Source organism: Achroia grisella, unplaced genomic scaffold, assembly GCF_030625045.1.
Source record: "Achroia grisella isolate CSIRO2021 unplaced genomic scaffold, CSIRO_AGI_Agris_v1 utg114, whole genome shotgun sequence".
NCBI classification, from domain to species: Eukaryota; Metazoa; Arthropoda; class Insecta; order Lepidoptera; family Pyralidae; genus Achroia; species Achroia grisella.
The window spans coordinates 2,192,499-2,212,147 of record NW_026712585.1 but is presented as its reverse complement, the minus strand read 5'-3'; the positions used below and the strand labels follow the sequence as shown (position 1 = coordinate 2,212,147).

General features: G+C 32.8%; 1 protein-coding gene across 1 annotated transcript; it reads right to left on the bottom strand.

Annotated features, from left to right (window-relative positions):
- Positions 1-912: 912 nt before the first annotated feature.
- Positions 913-17,263, bottom strand: LOC131850279 (IQ and AAA domain-containing protein 1-like). Its single transcript, XM_059200488.1, has 22 exons — positions 17,213-17,263; positions 16,948-17,068; positions 16,051-16,226; positions 14,239-14,341; positions 13,809-13,913; positions 12,992-13,091; positions 12,344-12,416; positions 11,553-11,678; positions 10,830-10,944; positions 10,482-10,630; positions 9,580-9,730; positions 8,430-8,597; positions 7,360-7,517; positions 6,919-7,069; positions 6,289-6,398; positions 5,767-5,930; positions 5,247-5,395; positions 4,844-4,943; positions 4,397-4,520; positions 3,330-3,449; positions 2,569-2,647; positions 913-1,090 (listed from the first exon to the last, which is right to left on the bottom strand). Exons 2-22 carry the CDS (start codon positions 17,059-17,061, stop codon positions 956-958), a joined length of 2,670 nt encoding a protein of 889 aa, XP_059056471.1. The 5' UTR covers positions 17,062-17,068; positions 17,213-17,263; the 3' UTR covers positions 913-955.
- Positions 17,264-19,649: the final 2,386 nt, after the last annotated feature.

Genomic DNA, 19,649 nt, shown 5'->3' with positions numbered 1-19,649 from the left:
TTTCACATCTAACGATGACGTTGCAAAATCTAATAAGAAGGTATATAGAAACAATCCAGAATAACTGTACTAACAGTACTGAACTAGTTTATTTGTTAGACTGAAACACAATAGAATGAGAACATCATCAGTCGATGATGTCTTTACATCTATTGTGTCAGCAGTGTTGAATTGTAAACAAATGTAGCCGTTGGGTATAAAACTAATTAGAATATTCTAACATATATTTTTCTATAATGTAGTTTAGACTTATTTGCAGAAGATAGTGAAACATAGTATTTATTTTAAGACCTTTACGTTACTTTCTTCTCACACTTGAACTTGAACTATAAAGGGAAAATTTCTTTATATTTTGTTTTCACTTTACACAGTGTTATCCAGTCCCAATGTAAGCATATGTATTAAGGGTACTATATGTACATCTGATATAAATATTTTTTTTTTAAACTGAATTGTAAAATTATGCATATAAAACACCCCGACCTATATAAACAATCATACTGGGTAGTCTAGGTCCCAGATCGACATTGTAATTTTTTTTATTGTTGATGTATTGTATATTACAATTTAATTAATTCTTTCAACTTTTATAGTTGCAAAGCAACATTATCTTTTGCTTCTGTGCCGTCTTTCCTAGCTGTGCCGTGCTAAAAAATATAGTCATGTGTCATGCAGATGCATAAGCTATGCCTATTACTGTAAAGTTTTATCAAAATCCGTTCAGTAGTTCTTGCGTGAAAGAGTAACAAACATCCATACTCACAAACTTTCGTTTATAATAATATTAAGATTAATATGGGATATACTTGAAAAATAATTGGACTCGTCTAAAAATTACATAAGAGCTAGTTAAGAGAAAAAAGAAAATTCGCTTATTATTTAATCTTATTAGTATTTTTAACAATATGTGATTATAATTATGTATTATATAAAAATAGAAGCTAATATATTATAGTCATTGATTCACTGCCTTCTTTTTTGCTATTTTTTTGTAAGCGACATCTCTATACTCGTTTATTGTTTCGAATTCTTCTCGAACTTTCCGTAAGGGTGAGTTTTGTAGGTAGAAATCTATATATTCTTGATATTCCTATAAGAAATTGCAATGTTCACTTATTTGTTAAGTCTTCTTATAACTGCTAGTATATTAGTTGCTATCTTTATAATATAGGCTCGTTAGCCAGAGATCCTAAAACCGCAGCGCCTCACGGTCCGTGTGCGCTCGGCGCGGGACGACAGTTGAATTTGTCTAACGTTGTATATATGAAACTACAGAAATGTTACCAAAATACCTCTCGTCACCTCCAGGCCAAACCGATAAACACAAAAGTAACGAAGTAAGAAACACATTACGATTTTAATGTTGTACGATTTTGTTGTTGTAATGTGTTTTACATATTAATGTTTATCACTTTGACCTTTAGGTTTGATGTTGGTACCTACTTCAGTGTAGTATACCAAGCCTCTTTTTTAATTTAAAAAAATAAAATTTCTGTACATTATGTGCACATATATCTCGTGATATTGATTTTATGGGCGGAAATAATATCTCAAATCTAGATCCTCTTATTTTTGTAGTCGGTTAGCCGTTTGTTGTTCCGCAGGCACGATGCCAGAGATGAAGGTAAGGATGGGAACATTGACACTCGTTTATCTCCGCCTGTTCTATAACGGCTCTGAGATACAATTTATTTTTATTGGAAGTCAGAAACAAACAATATCAATTTTAAATATATAACCCTGAAGAATTTATACAGCACCATATTTATACATATAAATAAAATTGGAGTGTCTGTTAGTAATATTGAAATAACGGTTTTTACTACATCAATACGGTACATATGGTATATACACCAAATTAACATTTTTTACAATTTTTATCTTTCTGTCTGTTTGTTCCGGATCTTTGAAATGGCTGGACCGATTTTGACGGTTCTTTTTTTGGCAGGTAGCCGATGTAATAAGGTATTAGGCTACTTTTTAACTTTACTTTAGAAAAATAAAGTTAAATTCCACGCAAATGAAGTCGCGGGTACAGCTAGTATTATTTAAATTAGGTAAGAAAACTAGAATGGTACTAGAAAACTAGGCGTATTTAAATACATTTTTCATCAATACTATAAAATGTCACGCAAACCTATACAAATAATGTTTACACGCCTACAAAAATATACTCATTTATTCATTTATTTATTATAATATAATAATTTATTATAATAATCTTGACAGTATAAAATAAAGTCGCTTCCGCTGTCTGTTCGTTTAGATCTTTTAAACTACACAACGGAATTCAATGCAGTTTTTTGCAATAGATAGTGATTCAAGAGGGAGGTTTATATGTATAATACATGTACACCCATACAAACCAGCCAGCTAATTTACAAATAAATAAAAATATATTTATAGTATACGTGGATTGAACCCAAAACCATTTGAAAGGAAGGCAGTGTGAAAAATTGTTAGATGTTCAAAGTTGACAGTATACAATTGTAAAAATACTTTCTACGTCTATACCATGCCTTGCCATTCGCTTATCTTATATTTCTCAGGACGTATTACAAACTGTACCTCCATAGTAGTTGGTTCTGCTCCCATTTTGATCAAGCAATCCAATATTTCGGTTGTTGAGAATGGATTTATATTCAATCTGAATTTAGAATATAACAATTATTTTCGTAAATACGTCGTCATTATCCCAAGAACTCTTCAAAACTTTATGAGCTATGATGGAGTAGATCCACTTACTCCAGTGCTGGTCACTACTAGTGGAAGAAGTAACTAATCTTATTATAAGTATTCAAATTACTAAACAATTCGATTGTCTCCATTATTAAAAACCTCGTCGTCGTCGGAACATCGTTGCCTAGTGTAGTCATTGTTGTTTAATACTATCCAATTTCTTACCTAAAGGTTGTGAGTTCAAGTCTAGCCGGCGCAACATATATATGTACATATTTGGGGGAAGCCGATTGTTAGTAATGACATGTGAATAAAAGTATCATTTTCCACTGATGCCCCGCCAGCGTAAACCGTAAGCGCAAGGGTCTTTCCATTATCAGCCATAAAAAAAACAGAAGTACCTAAGCCCGGGTAAAGAGTGCATGCTTGAGATCCATACCCGGCGTCCATAAGGCTCGCAGAATACTGTGACTGACTCTTCTTTGCTGTATTTATTTTAATCAATTTTTAGTTTTCATGGACTTTCAATTTAGTTTCTACCTATATAGTGAAATTCACAGCTTTACTCCAGAATTGTTCGCATTTGTTTTTAAATAACATGATTATTTATTTTAATACCATTATCTCGTAAAGGTAGTTATGGAACTCACCTGACAATTCTTTCAGGATTCATAACACTATCGTAGACTTCATTAATGACACCAAAACCGTAACCTTGAAGAATCTGAGCTATGGGTTGTACGCACAAATCTCGATCCATACTTTTGATGCTGTAAATTATACTCGTCATTAAAACAAACGTATGACTGAAGTCAAATGATGAATGATGAATTATGAATTATAGCTTGTGTTCAAGAGGTTTACCATATTACTTACAATGGTTGCAGGTCCGAATCCTCACACGGACAAATATAATTTTTGTATTCATGAGCATGATTGTTTGTTTTGATCTGCCTATTTTCTATGTATGTATTTACAAAAATAAAATATTTATATCAGTTATTTATAACACGAGCTCTACTGAGTTTGGGACTACACGATGTTCCACGAAACCGAGGTGGAAAGCTAGTTCAGTAAATACAGTAGATACTGTGCCCACGCTTTCACCCGAGTGTAATTTATAACCTATATATTATTATGATATAAACTATATTATTGTTAAACTTCATAAAAATCAATTGAGAAGTTTTCGCGTGAAAGAGTAACAAACATCCATCAATTGCTTCTATCGATGCTTCTATCGACGCTCACAAACTTCCGCGTTTATAACTGATTTATATGTCAAGATAGACTTCATACAAAGTGATCTGTGTACTTACTTCTGTCTCTACCGCCAAATATCTTGCTTTGTAAGATATGTTTAAGTTGAAGGTGTTTAAATCCCTTTTTGTATAGTATATAAATTTTTATAAAACATTATAAAAAAATTAAATATATTCTTACATATCAACAGATAATAGTTGATTGTAATACATATTAATGTAAAATATATAGCGGCAAATGCACACAGAAGGGTGAGACATGGCAGTCGAATTACAGGCTATAGAACAGTGATATCGTGGTTCTCAGGAATGGCAACGTATGAGAAGTACTACGGGCGTTATATAAAGATGTGATCTCGATGGTGCTGTTCATATACATGAACACAGAGAGGCGGTTACCACTTACCATCAAATGGGCGTTTCTTTGCCATTCTATAAAAGAATAGATAAATTACCTTTGCAGTTTATTATAAAAGAACATTTGTAAAGATCCATAATCGGTTCTAGGTACTAGGATCATTTCATTGAATAGAGACACCATGGGCTTGGCTCGCGCTACAAACGGATTGCTGCATGTCGCTGAAATAGTAGTGTTTTGTAAAGTGACATTAAAAAAAATAGAGCCGATACGATAATGAAACCTTCAAAAAAGAATCTTTTTTTTTAAGGTTTCAATATCGTATCGGTTTATATTAGTATTTATAACTAAAAGGCCGGCAACGCATATGCAATTCCCCTGGTGTTGAGGGTGCTCATGGTCATAATAATTTACTATCAGATGAGCTGCAAGCTATTTTGTCCCCCATGCTACAAAAAACAGGCTGTTTTTATTAAACTTGAGATCATTGTAAATCAATATCAATAACAAAGTTATAATTATACACAAATAAGAATGCACTAACCAATAAATATAATTTTATCATCAACTGATACACTTTTTAAAAGTTTAGGCAAGGCTATTTTCAATGATTTTACATTCAAATATTTATCTTGAAGTGGAATCTGAGAAATAAAATTAACCAATTAGTGTGGAGATTTCATTCTTATATATCCCAGCAACCCGACCTGACTTTGCACGGATGCATTAATAGTCTTTGAATTTCACGACCTGCTACATGCAAGTATTGTACATATACAGTTTCCTCTTGAATCACTATATCTATTGCTGAAAACTGAATTAAAATGCGTTACGTAATTTAAAAGATACAACAGACAGCGACGTCAACTTTGTTTTATACTATGTAAAGATGTTCATTCTCATATATGCTTATTACAAATTATTTTTCATTTTATTTAACATATTACTTTCTTTTGAAATACTCTCTCCACATTTCTCATATAGATGACGGCTGGTTGGAACACCCTGGCGGCTAGAAACACTTGTGATAACATTCTGGTTGGTTTATTAACAACTGCACTAAATACTTCAGGGGTAATATCTATTTTTACAGCATCTGAAATTGAAGATTTGTATGAAAAAAATTGAGATAATTAGATTATCTTTTTTTTTAATTAAGAATAATAATAATAAGATTACAAAGTTATTATCATAAATTGTTGCTTCTAGCTTCATACAGGTACAATTAGTGTAGGGATACCTTTGTAATTATTCAGTATATAAGATTATATAAGATAATTTTAAAGTATTCAATAATTTAATATAACTACAACTACAACTACTCGCTAATAATCTAAAGTTGTAAGAATGATTAAAATCAGTTTCGCAAATATAAAATCAAAATATATAAAATGTTATTTTATAATTAATAAACAAAACTGGAATCTTTCCTCTCTATAATAAAATATTAATTTAGAAGAAACTCACTCAATTCTCCTGCAACGGCGTCGACCAAGAAAGATTTTCCATTTCTCTCTGGACCTAATAACATAACAGATTTGTTTCTTTTAGCACCGGGTTCGATTCCAGATCCGAATACGCATGATAAGACTAAACGACGCTTTATATCGCCATAGCCTGGTGGAGGAAATCTGAAACAATAACAAGCAATGAAAAAATCCTTGATTGATAAGATTAAGGATTTTAGAAATATAGATTGGTGAACCCTTTGCTAGTAATATACCACGTCAGGTTGACGCGGTTCTCCCTGAAAACCATAGTGATAAATTCCTGTAGAATTGGCCACGATGGCCTATCTGATCTTATATCATGTTCATCTTAACATCGTCCACCAATGCTCTGCCAGCTAAATCGTTAGCTTAGGCGGAAGTACCATACCTTTATGATACATTAAAAAAATGTCTTTTGGACCGAAAAGTCCAAATTCGAGGTTTGTAACTAATGGAATTATAGTCCAGCCCTCCCCTACTCCATGTGGTATGGACTTACTTTGCATCAGGATCTCGTATGTTCAGCTCGTAAGCCGCATAGCTGCAATCTCCATATATATCATCTATTTTGATTTTCGGCTTTGTTATAATGCCCAGATCAAAAATATCCTGTCAATATATGAAAATAAAATTGTGATACTTTAAAGATCTAGGTAGTCTAGCGGTTTAGGATACCTATTGGTTTTTAACCTGTGGAAAAATCTTCAAAAGACGGGGGCACGGTTGCAAGGATGACGACGGGCTACAGTCCCTAGAGACGATCTTAGCCGCTAGAGAACCACCTGATATACCTACGACCGCCATTGTCGGAGTCACGAAGGCCCGTTTTTTAATGCTAAAAAACGGGCCTTCGTGACTATACCTACTGCCTCATCTTCACATAGTAATGGAATCGTCATTCGCCGAACCTATGTTCCCAGTTTTATCTGGGGTCGGATCTCCATGTACATTTGCGCCAGAGAACTCTGTATCTTTATGCTTCATCATTGCTACTGCCAGTTTCCACCTGGCGCCAAGGTTGTACTTCCCCCAGGAGAATTCTGATCGCCGCCGTTGACTCTTACCGACCTCTAGTAGTATAATAATGGAATATATGAACTATTTGAATAAATAATATGAATTCACATACTTCCATGTTTTTCAGTAAATTACTATCAATATTTAGTGGCCTGGGTATTGCTGGCGGTTTGGGTTTCTTCTTCATACTTAACTTGGGGTACTTCCATCCCATGCGTTTGTACATCACTTGGTGCATTTTAATAAGTAGTTTTAAATCCAGCCTAATGAAAGAATAAATTATAACTTTATCAACAGTCTATTTACCTTTTTCACCCAATTCGCTTCCATTTCAATCCGTTCCGCTCCATTCTACAATTCACTCTGTATGTAATGTAGTATATGAAGTGGAATAGAGTGACTATTCCACTTCATATACTACATTCCAATCCACTTCACTCTACTCCATTATACTCCATCCACTACATTATACTTCATTATACTCTATTCCATTTTACTCCACTCCATTCCACTCTATTCCATAGCATTCATTTCCAATATTTTACGTAATAACCTCATTAACTCATCCACATAGAGCCTGCAGTCCTTGTGAATCTGACACATGAGGTCTTCAGTAATCAAGGATTTGATATACCCATACAACACATCAGCGCACTTGTCTGGTGGGTAGCGATCGTAAATGGACCACGCAGATCTGTATTTTTGTAACGTCTGCAAATACATGTATATAACCTAAATAATTTCACCAATATAAAATTAGAATAGAAAGACTCATGCCTACTAATATTATAAATTCGAAGATATGTTTGTCTGTCTATACTGCTTGATAAATTTTCAGGAGTAAATGGCTGAACGCATCTTAATAAAATTTGGCATGAAGATAGATTTGTAGTTATATTAATAATCAATAAAAAAGCAGATGAAGTTACGTAACAGCTATGAAATGAAAATGAAAAAGTGTGTCTGCTTTTTTTATCTTTTCACAAATAAACGGCTTGATGGATGTTAGTGCGGCATGGTCTTGCTATTTAGCACATTGCCTTACCTTCGATGGTCGCGGGTTCGATCCTCCGACGGTGCAAACATTTGTATTTAAGTATGTTTGTTTCTGTAGGTCTGAATGTTTTCTAGGCTTATTATATTATTTACAAAAAAAATATTTAAGTATTTATATCAGTTGTCCAGCACCAATAACGCAAGCTTTGCTTAGCTTGGAACTAGATGTATCTGTGTGGATTGTACAGTGTTTATTTATTTATTTATTAGTGCTCTTATTATTACTATATAACATCTTTCCAATTTTTTTATATTATATATTTTCCATTTTTTTTTATACTATAGTGCATTTGATATATAATAATAGATACAATATTTATTTTATTTTAACATACAATATTATACTATTGTGAGCCCTGTGCTTTTGGTGGGCCTGTATTGCCACTGGAATGTAATGTAGGCCCACCCCTTTTCAGGGCGTCACTAAATAATTGGCAAAACTTAACGACAGTGTGTGTGCATTTGATTTATATTTTGTGTGACTATTATACATAGATTAATAATTCTAAATTGTTGTGTAAAAGACAGTCTGATGAAATAGTGTAATAATGTAGTAATGAGAAATACCTCTATCAATTCATTCATTACACTAGACGTTTGTGCTTGGTAACCGGGATCAGAATACGGATTGCACCTTTGCTTGAATAGTAGTTCTGCTTTCTTCTGTTTCTGTTCTTTTAACAATTCTGCTTTCATCTGCGCGTCGGCTTCTGCTTGCAGTTTCTCTTGTTGCAGCTAACGAATGTAAACCTTAGTAGTTATCTCTTGTGTAATTATAATGATAAATAAGTAGATGGTGCATAGTTTGGTATATGATAACCGTGCGGTAGTATTAAAATATCATACCTCTTATCCTGTAACTAGCTACTCGCCCCGGCTTCGCACGGGTGTACATGTATTGTATATATAAACCTTCCACTTGAATCAATTAAAAAATACTGCCTAAAAACCCGTTGCGTAGTTTTAAAGATTAAAGCATACATAGGGACAGACCGCGACAGCAACTTTATTTTATACTATGTAACGATGTCACCCTTATCGCGCAACCGCAACAACTTATAAAGTAGGCTGCTTGGCTGTTGAAATAGGTAGACAGAGGTATCCATAAAGATGACTTTAACACAAAACTTGAATGTTACCTACATTTAAGTTTGCCGAAGCTTTGCAGAAAGTCATCTTACAACTAAACTCTTTACAAAGAGTTATATTTTGTTAGTCCTAATAAATTGGTATCTATTTTTGTATTAACAGGTTTCCGGTTGAGCTAAAATTGACACACGTGTACATTCGGTGACAATCCAATTTAGTATGGTCTGTTGGGGATGTGATGGGTCTATGATAGGGGTGAAAACTGATCGTAGGAATTTGGATATTTATCATAACAAATCAATTATGTTGAGGTTTGTGTTAAGATTCGATTTCCGAATGTTTAGCTATATTTGACTTGGTTTAATGAATTCTTAACTAATATACAAAAAATTAAAAATAATTCCTAACTTTACAAATATATGGGTCATGGAACTAGTCATATAATATGAAAAATATTGTGAATCTTAATTCGCTTTATAATCAGTATTTCTGTCACTGGAGAGTCAGCAGGAAACATAAATTAAAAGAAATATTTATTATTTTGGTGTCTTTAAAAAATAAACTCATGACTTTCGGAGTTGTTTAATCGCGCTGTCACATAGGAGCCCAATGTTTGTACAATATTTACTTGCTCTTTGGTCTTCCCCTTTGTAGCAGCTAAAAGTTTCTCGTCTTCCTCTTTCTGTTCCTCGACAGTGCGGTAGTCTCCTCTAATAACTAACAAAGTACCCCCTTCAAGCTCATGAGGATAGCTGGGGAAGAAACCATAGCCATAGTACCTGAAACCAAAATATATTTGGTGCTATTACCAATATATATATTGTATGAAAGTTGTTTTTTTTTTATTTTACCTAGTACAGTATTCTATGGAAACTTCTCAGTTAGTTCGCGACGTGAAGCTAATTGATCTTACGTCATCCTTATTTTAATTTTGAGATATTCGTAATATATAGTGATCCTTCTCCTCCTTCTCTACATACATACATAATAACAAAATTGTCATGTGTCGCTCGTGGTTCCACTTATGCGTGACAACGCATAAGTGGAACCACGAACGATGTCAATTCTGAATGACAATTCTTTGACGTCATGCCTCCATACTCTGTAATTTCACTGCCTTATCGTCTCTCTTAGCAAGCAGCTTTAATATAATAATAATGATAATCCCTGGACAATTCACATAACACCATCTAGTCCTAAGGTAAGCAGAACGTGTGTTACGAATCTATGACAGCCAATAGAAATATATAGATACTTTTTTTTAAAATAATACAGACTAATCATACTCATGAATTCAAATCATGGTACCGTGCGAGGAATTGTACCCGCGACCATAGGAAGTAAAGCGGTGTGCTAAACCGCTAGACCACCGAGGTTGTCGACACGCTTTATGACTGTAAGAAGTCAGACAAATGTACCCATGGAAATAACTTTGTACAAAGACATCTTCTAAACATGTTCTGTAAGCGTATAAAATAGTTACCTCAATTTATGGATAAAATTTTTCTTTGCTATATTGTATTAAATTACCATTCCTTAAACCACTCCAAGACTTGATCCGTTATGTCGTCAATCTGGTTATCTTTCCTAAATACGATAAGTTTGGTCATCTCGTTTTCTAATTCTCTGATGTAGGATTCCTTAATCTTACAGCGGATCTTTCTGCATCTCTCGTAAACCTAATTGATATTATAATTTACTAGTGCTTGTATATAATATACATAGATATATAATATCGAGACCAATACTAACAATCATACTTATGAATACAAATGTTTGTACCGTGCGTGGTATCGAACCCGCGAAACTATGTAACCAAAACTATATCTAATCAGTTCTGAATATAATCATCAAAATCGTTAAGTATCTGTAGATTACCTTGTTATTTTCTTCTTTAAATTTTAATCTCTGAACATGCGGGTCAGGTATGATACCCAAGATAATGTCTCGTTTGAGGTCTATTACACGTTGTCTTTTAATTTGCATATATTTCCTGAATTAGAAATAAAATGATCATACTATCACGAACTATATAGAGATGTCAGGCAATCATATTATTTTTCGACTAAACAATATATATCAAATTGGAGTCATAAGAGACCTGAATCTTTGTTATGTGCTAGTAAGTATCAAATCGCAGCAAGTAAGAGTTGATAGAAATTAAAGATATTATTGAAAGAATATTAGAAGTCTCAGAAACGTGACTATCTGTGACAGGGGCTATGTAAGGGTCAAAAAATATGAAATTCATATGACATTATTGATGCATGGTCTTTAACGATAAATTACTGCAAAGTGTAATGTTTGACAAGATATGTATCAAGTTGTACCTAGTAAATAAAATAAGTAAAAAATTATTAATTTGATAGTCAAAAATAATAGGCGTTTCCGAGTCTATAGATAAATAACCATAAGCCAGACCGTACTCGAAATGGATGTACAAGTGGGAAATTTTTGATATCTCGTTAGCTTTATTGAGACAAAGACAGTATATGTCAGTCCTCATGATACAATGACGTTCAGCTGTTTAGGCGTGAATAGGTAGCAAATAGACAGGGACACACTGTTACATTAATTATTTTTTTATGAATATCTAGGTACCTATAAACTTTCTGAATTAGTATCGCCGCAGATGTTTTCATGGACTCTGATGCTTCTGTAAATTTGCTTGCAAAATATATTTTACTTTTGGTACACTTTGCTCTGTAGTCTGCCATAAAAAATCGTCTGTAATTAAATATGGTAATTAGACAATAGTAACTTCAGTATTAAATATACATTCAGTATTAAAATTACTTTGTGTGGATCAGAGTGCTGGCCCATAAGGCGACGGATGAGAGACGCCTACATGCAACTGAAATGCGAATGTTGAGATGGATGTGTGGTGTGACAAGGATAGACAAAATAAGGAATGAATACATTAGAGGAAGTATTATATGAAAGTGGCGCCGGTGTCGGAGAGGTTAAAGAGTAATCGTCTATCGTGGTATGGGCATGTAATGTGTAAGAAAGAAGATCATATCCTAAGGAAGGTGTTACATATGAATGTGAATGGTTATAAGGGCAGAGGAATACACGCACTTGAGAGGCTAATTGGGGAGACTGGAGTCCAACATACAAGGGCAGAGGAAGACCGAAAAAGAGATGGATGGACTGTGTGAAAGATGATATGGTAATAAAGGGAGAAAATAACGAGATGACTGGGAACAGAGATGAATGGACGAGAAAAACATAAGCCGACCCCAAATAAATGGGATAAGGAAGAAGCAGGTGATGATACTTGGCTTAAAAATGTAGCATTTACCTCGAAATTATGTTTTGAACGGCCTCAATGGTCTAGTGGTTTGGGACTACTCACTATGTGAGTTGTACAGAAAAATATATCAACTCACCTAAATCTCTCATGCTTTTGTATGATGTTAGCTTGAATAAAATCTTGAGGTATAAAAGTATGGCTGCTTGATACTGAAAAAAAAACAACATAATTAAGAAGCTATAGTTTATAAGCCGCTACATGTTGTCGTTTTCGTCCCCTATTTTATATTATTTTTTGAGATAAAGGATAACCCATATCCGGCAATGTGATACAATTATCCTCATGCCGACTAACAAGCAGACACATTTTTGAATTTATAATATTCAGTTTAGACTTTTTATAATAAGAAAGTCCAGTCAACACTGACGGTTCTGTGTGCAAAATAATCCTATCTACTCGTAATATTAGAAACAGGAAAATTAGTAATGAGGGATGTTTGTTACTCTTTCAAGTAAACACTACTACTACACACTACAGTAATTGCTGGTCGCGGGTTAGTAAGCTTTTAGTCCATAATAATCTGGGTCATAGGTATACCGTAAAAACAAAGTGTTCATTATTTCTATTTTTTTTACAAAGAAATCATAGACATTAAGATCCATGGTTGAATCCAAGATCTATGGTTGGAACATACTATCTAGGTAGCATTATAAAAAACAAGCATTAGATGTAACTAATTTTAGTTACTTTGCTATAATTGAAATATATGTGTTTCTATACGTACTAGATTCTTCAGATTCTGAGGACTCTTCATCGGTTATACGCTCCATGCATTCTTGAACACTACCGTTTAGCATACCAGTATTTGACGACTTCAATGTTGTCTATTCAAATACATATATTGATAAATAAAAACGATATATAAGAATATAATGCCAATTTCTAACTAAATTTCCGGTGAATTGTATTATACTTACATTAATAATAGAAAAAGAACTAAATAAACATCTATTTATAAAACCAAAATAATAAGCGAGAGTCGGCACGAGTAGTGGGTTCAATGCAATGCAACTTAACAACGTTGGATGGAAATATTCTCAACAAAATTTGAGCATTTTGCGCTCATGCATTACCAGTCTTGGCGACATTCATATTATGTAACTTCGCTATTATATGTCATTCTTCAAAGCAAAATATATGTAGCTAGCAAAGCAACCTGTTAGCAGTAGGATAGATGAGACAAAAGCACCTACGCAGACATCTTTACTGATATTGATTACTGCTAACGACTAAGATGTTAGGCCTACATAATCGGAAAATTTGCTATCATATGTCATTCTTCAAAGCAAAATATATGTAGCTAGCGAGGCAAGCTACTAGCAGCTGAAGTGGATGAGACAGAAGCATCGACGTCTTTACCGATGTAAACTCGCTAACGTCTAGGATGTTAGACATCCATACTCTGTAACTTCGCTTTGACGAATGACGTATGTCATACGTAGCTTGCAAGGCAACTGCTAACGATAAAAATAGTTGAGATAGAAAATAATAAAGACGTAGCTTAGGTGAAGCTACGTCTTTATTGCTATAGATTACTCTACTACCTTCTTAAACTGCCTTTTTACAGTATCCTTCCACATTTTTTGGAGAACCTGTTCTATTGATTCCGATCTACATTCGAAGGCAATATGATATGGAACTACGATCTAAAACGAATGAACGTAACAAATTAGAAATAAATTCATTCATTTGTGGTCGGCGTACTACGTTTTTCTCTTCCGTTCATTCCTGTTCGCAGTCATCTCATTAGTCACTCCTTTTCTTGCCATATCATCTTTCACACAGTCTATCCATCTTTTTTTCGGAATTCCTCTGCCATTATTCTACATTTAACCATCTACATTCATTTTAACACTTTCTTATAAAATATTATCCACATTCTTACATCAAATCTGTTTGTTGATAGTTAATTCCGTTTTATATCCGTGTGATGTCGGAAAATGGAATGATGTAAAATATCTGGAAAATTACCTGTATATCAGTGGGAGTAAGACGAGTTTGAGTTAATCCAGTGTCCACAAATATATAATCGTTTGTTATTAAATATACCAATTCATTGCGTAACTCATACATTCTAGAAAAAATATAGTAATTGGTACTATAATAATTATTATTCTGTAGTAATGGCAAGTATTTGACAGCCTCGGTGGTCTAGTGGTTTAGCACACCGCTTTACTATCCGACGGTCGTGGGTTCGATTCCTCGCACGGTACAAACGTTTGTATTCATGAGTATGATTGTTTGTATCGGTCTGGGTGTTTTCTATGTATAATATGTATTTATTTACAAAAAAAATGTATCCATGTATTTCTATCAGTTGTCTAGTACCCATAACACAAGCTCTGCTTAGCTTGGGACTAGATGGCGCTGTGTGAATTGTCCTGAGATATTATTATTATAATGGAAACACAGATAGTAACCTCATTGTGAAGTCAAATGTTGACGTAAGTATTTACAAGTAACGACGTTAGAACCTTCTAGAAAACAGCTTACATTATTATCCTTAAACACTGATAATATAAATGCATTATTTCTTATTGTAGATGTTTATGATCACTTAACATTAGATGAGTTATATGCTCCCTTGTAGCTTAACTATATATATGTAGGTAGGTACTTGTAATGTAGAAACAATCTTTATTCAATTAAACTTCATATAAGCAGTTTTGAATAGTCAATTTTTTTTATTCTACCACTCATTCGGAATTCAGACTCATCACAAGAAGAAAGAGAAGAACTTGTGTGATGCTCTTAAAAAAATATTGTTTTAAGTACTCATTACAAGGAGACATACGAAAATCAATAACCCGCTACGCACTCATTATTTATGTTTCAGATATTATTGTCAGCACTATGATTTTTATGTTACTGTTTTTTCTTAGTTCTATAATTTTTTATGCGCTTAATGAAATAATGTAATCACTTGCGCTATCGAAGATCAGTGAAGGATTAAGGACGAATGACGAAGTGAAATCAATTAACCCATAAGGTTACGTAACGAATTCGAATAGAAGTACATAACTGGTATGGTTTACATGGTGAATCGCGTGGAGGTCGACCAGACATTGTACCCTATTTGCTATCATGAAATGGAGTCGCTATTCCTATTATAACAATCCCTGAACCCTTTAATTTCGGTTACAATTCTCTTAGAGTAAAGCAGCCGAGGAAGCGTTTAACACAGCAGTAAAAGAAAAACAATTATAAAAACAACAATCTATTGCTGAAAACTGCATTAAAATCCATTGCGTAGTCAAATTTAAGCGAACAGACAGCGGAAGCAACTTCCTTTAATATAATACTACTAGCTGTTCCCGTGACTTCATTCGCGTGGAATTAAACTTTATTTTTATAAAAGCCTAAGTAGCTAAGTAGCCTAAGTTACTCCTTATTACATCAGCTACCTGCCAAAAAATCCCGTTAAAATCGATCCAAACATTTCACATTTTCAGATTAGACAGAACAAACAGACACACAGCTGTCTGTGTGTCTGTTTGTTCTGTCTAATACAAAAATTGTAAAAAAAAAATATTTTGGTGCATGTACCTTATTAATATTCATATGCATGTAATAAAAAAGGTTTATTTCAATATTATACATAGACACTTCAATTTTATTTATATGTATAGATTGATCATGACAAAAGATATCTCATTTGTTAATATATAAATATGGCTGTGGTCATTTTAGGAATGATTCCTTAGCACTCTTATTCATAGTTATTCCAAATAGTTTAAAATTATAAGAAAAAAATAAATTTGTCTTTAGTAATTATAAAGATACCTTTTCATGAAGACACAGATTATTTCCAATATATAAGGTGCCCTCTGTAAATGTACACTATTCAAATATGCATCATATAATCGATTAATAAGATCGCAATACTGTGCATACATACGACCCAACACTTCTGGCGGCAAGTTGCGTTCTTTCAGACGCAGTCCTTTTAATGCCATTTCCTTTAAAACAAGTAATTGGATTAAACGATTTTAATGATTGACGGCCTCGGTGGTCTAGCAGTACACCGCCTTATCTCCAATGGTCGCGGTTCTATTCCTCGCACGGCACAAACATTTGTATTCATGAGTATGATTGCTTGTATCGGTCTGGGTGTTTTCTATGTATATATGTATGTACATGTATTTACGATAAAAATCTATGTATTTGTATCAGTTATCTATATACCTTTATAGATAACCAATACTGCAGATACTAATCTATATCTACGCTTGTATTATCCATAAGACAAGCTTTAGCTAACTTAACTTGGTTATAGATGGCGCTGTGTCAGTTGTCCTGAGATTATTATTATTATAATAACGACTAATGAAATTGAAATAGTATATAATTGTCGTCCATCTAATAATTAGGTTCCGTAACACGTACGTACACCCCTGGAGTTTCAGGCGACCATAGACTACGGTAACCGTTTACCATTAGATAAGCCGTATACTTGTTTCTAAGATCCTAGTTTAAAAAATACATGACCTGTACCATATATATACGACGGAAATAATTTGAGGATTATTTTTCTGGCCCCCGTATTGATTAATTTAGATGCAGACAACTTTCTATAAAATTTTCATCTTTTAATTTCTTTCTTGTTTAGTTTTTTTTTATATTAACATATATTACGCCTAATTATTTAAATTTATGTAAAACTGACAATTATTCAAATACCTGTAGATCAGTATCTTCTTCTACCAAAATCTGTGCTGATTTAATTATCTGTAACCATTTATTGTGTGCCTCAATGGATGTGGTAATGGCAGTTGGTATTTTTAGCAAAGGCATTTTCAACCTACAGGCAAAAGTAATAAATTCCTAATTACAAACTACTTGATTGATTGGTAGAAATAGGTAAAACAGATATCCACATAGACAACTTCACACAAAGTCACGTTGTTAAAATATTTTAATTCTTCTTAATTAAAGTATTACTTACTTTTTTGCGACTATTAAGCACTGTTTCCAATAAAGTCTCCCTAGTTTAATCAAATAAATGTATTATAGTACTAACAAAACTACATATACTTATTTAGATAATATTGTATCAACGAATATATATTATTGAAAATATAAATGTACGTCACGTAAATATATTTACTAAAATTTTGAAAAGAAAACAATAAAATTGTGACTAGAATTTCACATTACAATTTTAATTATTAGCATCACAGTAACTGTAATTTTGATACGATTTATATATGCAGTCATAATTTAAACGACCGCCAAAATGAGGTTATATTTGACGGTACTTATAGTTTTTTTTTTTATTTAATGGCTTGGGATACGGATCAGAGTTGTTAAGGAGAGGTATGGACTGAATGTTTGAGCATTATATTTACAATAGATATTATTTATTATTGTGACTACTAATATTGACTGCAAAAAATAATAATGATGTTATAAATAAAAATACTTACAGATTGTAATTGTTATTTTTCATATTATGTAGTCATATAGGCAGGCAAAGGTCTGTAGACCTGTGATGTTATATGTAGTTTCTAAAATAATACTTAGTGCGGAGAGTGATCTCCGCGAGGTCCTTCTTGGAAACCATCGCATTTTATTCATCATGGAGGATTCCACTGACGCCCCGATAGCATAGACCGTTATCACAGGCCGTTGCAACATTCCATTATTATCCATACAAAAAACAATGTAACGTGGTATGGATATTGAATACATTATCATGACTCATATTTGTGTTATATTTCCATTCGTATGCATGTTTATGTTGTTTCAAATATTAGTCATATGAATTAGCATCAGCATCAAGTCAATCTATCAAGGATCTCTGCTAATGAACTTGTCTATGAACACTAAGTTACTGTGATGAGTATTTTATGTGCTCATGTAATTCTGAGACTGAATACATGTATTACAAAACTACAAAACTTTAAACTACTAATTTCTATTAGATAGCTGTAGCTATGTAATAGAAATTAGTAGTTTTGTAGTAGAATATACAGTGTAATCCATGCTATGAATATTATAAATGTGAAAGCGAGGAGACCAAGGTGAGTTAAGACAACTATAGCTGCAAGAGAATACTTAATAAAGATACATACTACAACTATGAAATGTATTCCCCATAACAGCTCAATCCTTGTACTGCTAAAACAATCATCAAATATTTTTTATCGAATTAAGTGTTCTTTTACTGAAGACCTACTACTACGACTACTACGACTACTTTCACTACTTAATCGATTTACATTAGTTTGTTTATTTCCGCTACAATTTCCATGTGTGATACTAAAAGTATTCAGTGCGGAAACTTGATTACCGATACAATCTTCTCTAATGATGATCAAAACATTGGTGTAGACTCAATAAAGGTAGAAATTTCATCACTATTCGAGAAGGTCGTAACAGTAGTTAGTTTGTGAATGATTTTTTTTTTGAGAAATAATACTAAACTGTAACCACGTCGTTGTCACAACTCTTCTCGAACTCCCTATGTCAGCCTCTATGTTACCAATTCACTACTAAACGAATGAAAGGATCTTAAGAAGTAAGGATGGATTATATAAAGAAGACGGACATGAGCTATCTGATACATGATATAAAGCAAGAACAAAGTCGCCAGTAACAAGTATAATATAACATATTTTTACCATCAGATGGCATGTATGCTTGTTGGCCACCCTCGTATATTTTTTTTTCATGTTGCGGCTCCCCTGATAATCAACTTAGTGTCAAAAGCTGAGTGTCTTTTGCTGAGCTCTTTCTTCTTATAGCGCAATATTAGTTTTTAAATTCTAGAATATTCTCCAAATTGTATGATATGCTGAACAAGTGATTATTATTATTCAATTTATAAGAAAAGTAATATAATTTCTACTTTCGGAACTTGTAAAAAAATTAAACGAAATGTCAATACAATAACAAAATATAAGTATTCACATTAATATGAATAAATTACCTAAAAGTTTGTTTAGGCTGTATATGATAATTCTGTTGCTTTTTAATTAGGTATATTAAGAAAATGTGTTTAATTCTTGAATCACATGTGGTGGAAAGTACACGGAAATTTTATTTTTAAACAAAGTATTTTTATTTCCATCAACCTCGAACTTATTCAAAGTTTTTAACCTTTTAATTTAGGTAAACAAATAAAATGCATGAATATATTTCAATAAACCTGTATAATTAATACTCTTAAAAATAATCACAATATTTGTTTATAATCTACTTATAAATCTAACAAGCGAACCATGCTTTTAATGTATATAAATAATATCAAATTCATTAAGGAAAAAACAATTTTGAGCGTAAAAAAATAACTAACGTGTGTTCAACAATAATATCACTATAAACAAATATAACAAAAATATTACTTTATAAAACATTATTATAAATACAAACAGCGTTCT

Bases quoted from the DNA above. Each gene is read 5' to 3' on its own strand.
- LOC131850279 (XM_059200488.1), bottom strand. From the start codon at position 17,061: ATGCCTTTGCTAAAAATACCAACTGCCATTACCACATCCATTGAGGCA. The intron at 6,399-6,918 runs GTATGTGAATTC...ATATATTGACAG, and splicing joins ATTTACTGAAAAACATGGAA to GATATTTTTGATCTGGGCAT. The intron at 5,396-5,766 runs GTGAGTTTCTTC...CTTCAATTTCAG, and splicing joins CGCCGTTGCAGGAGAATTGA to ATGCTGTAAAAATAGATATT.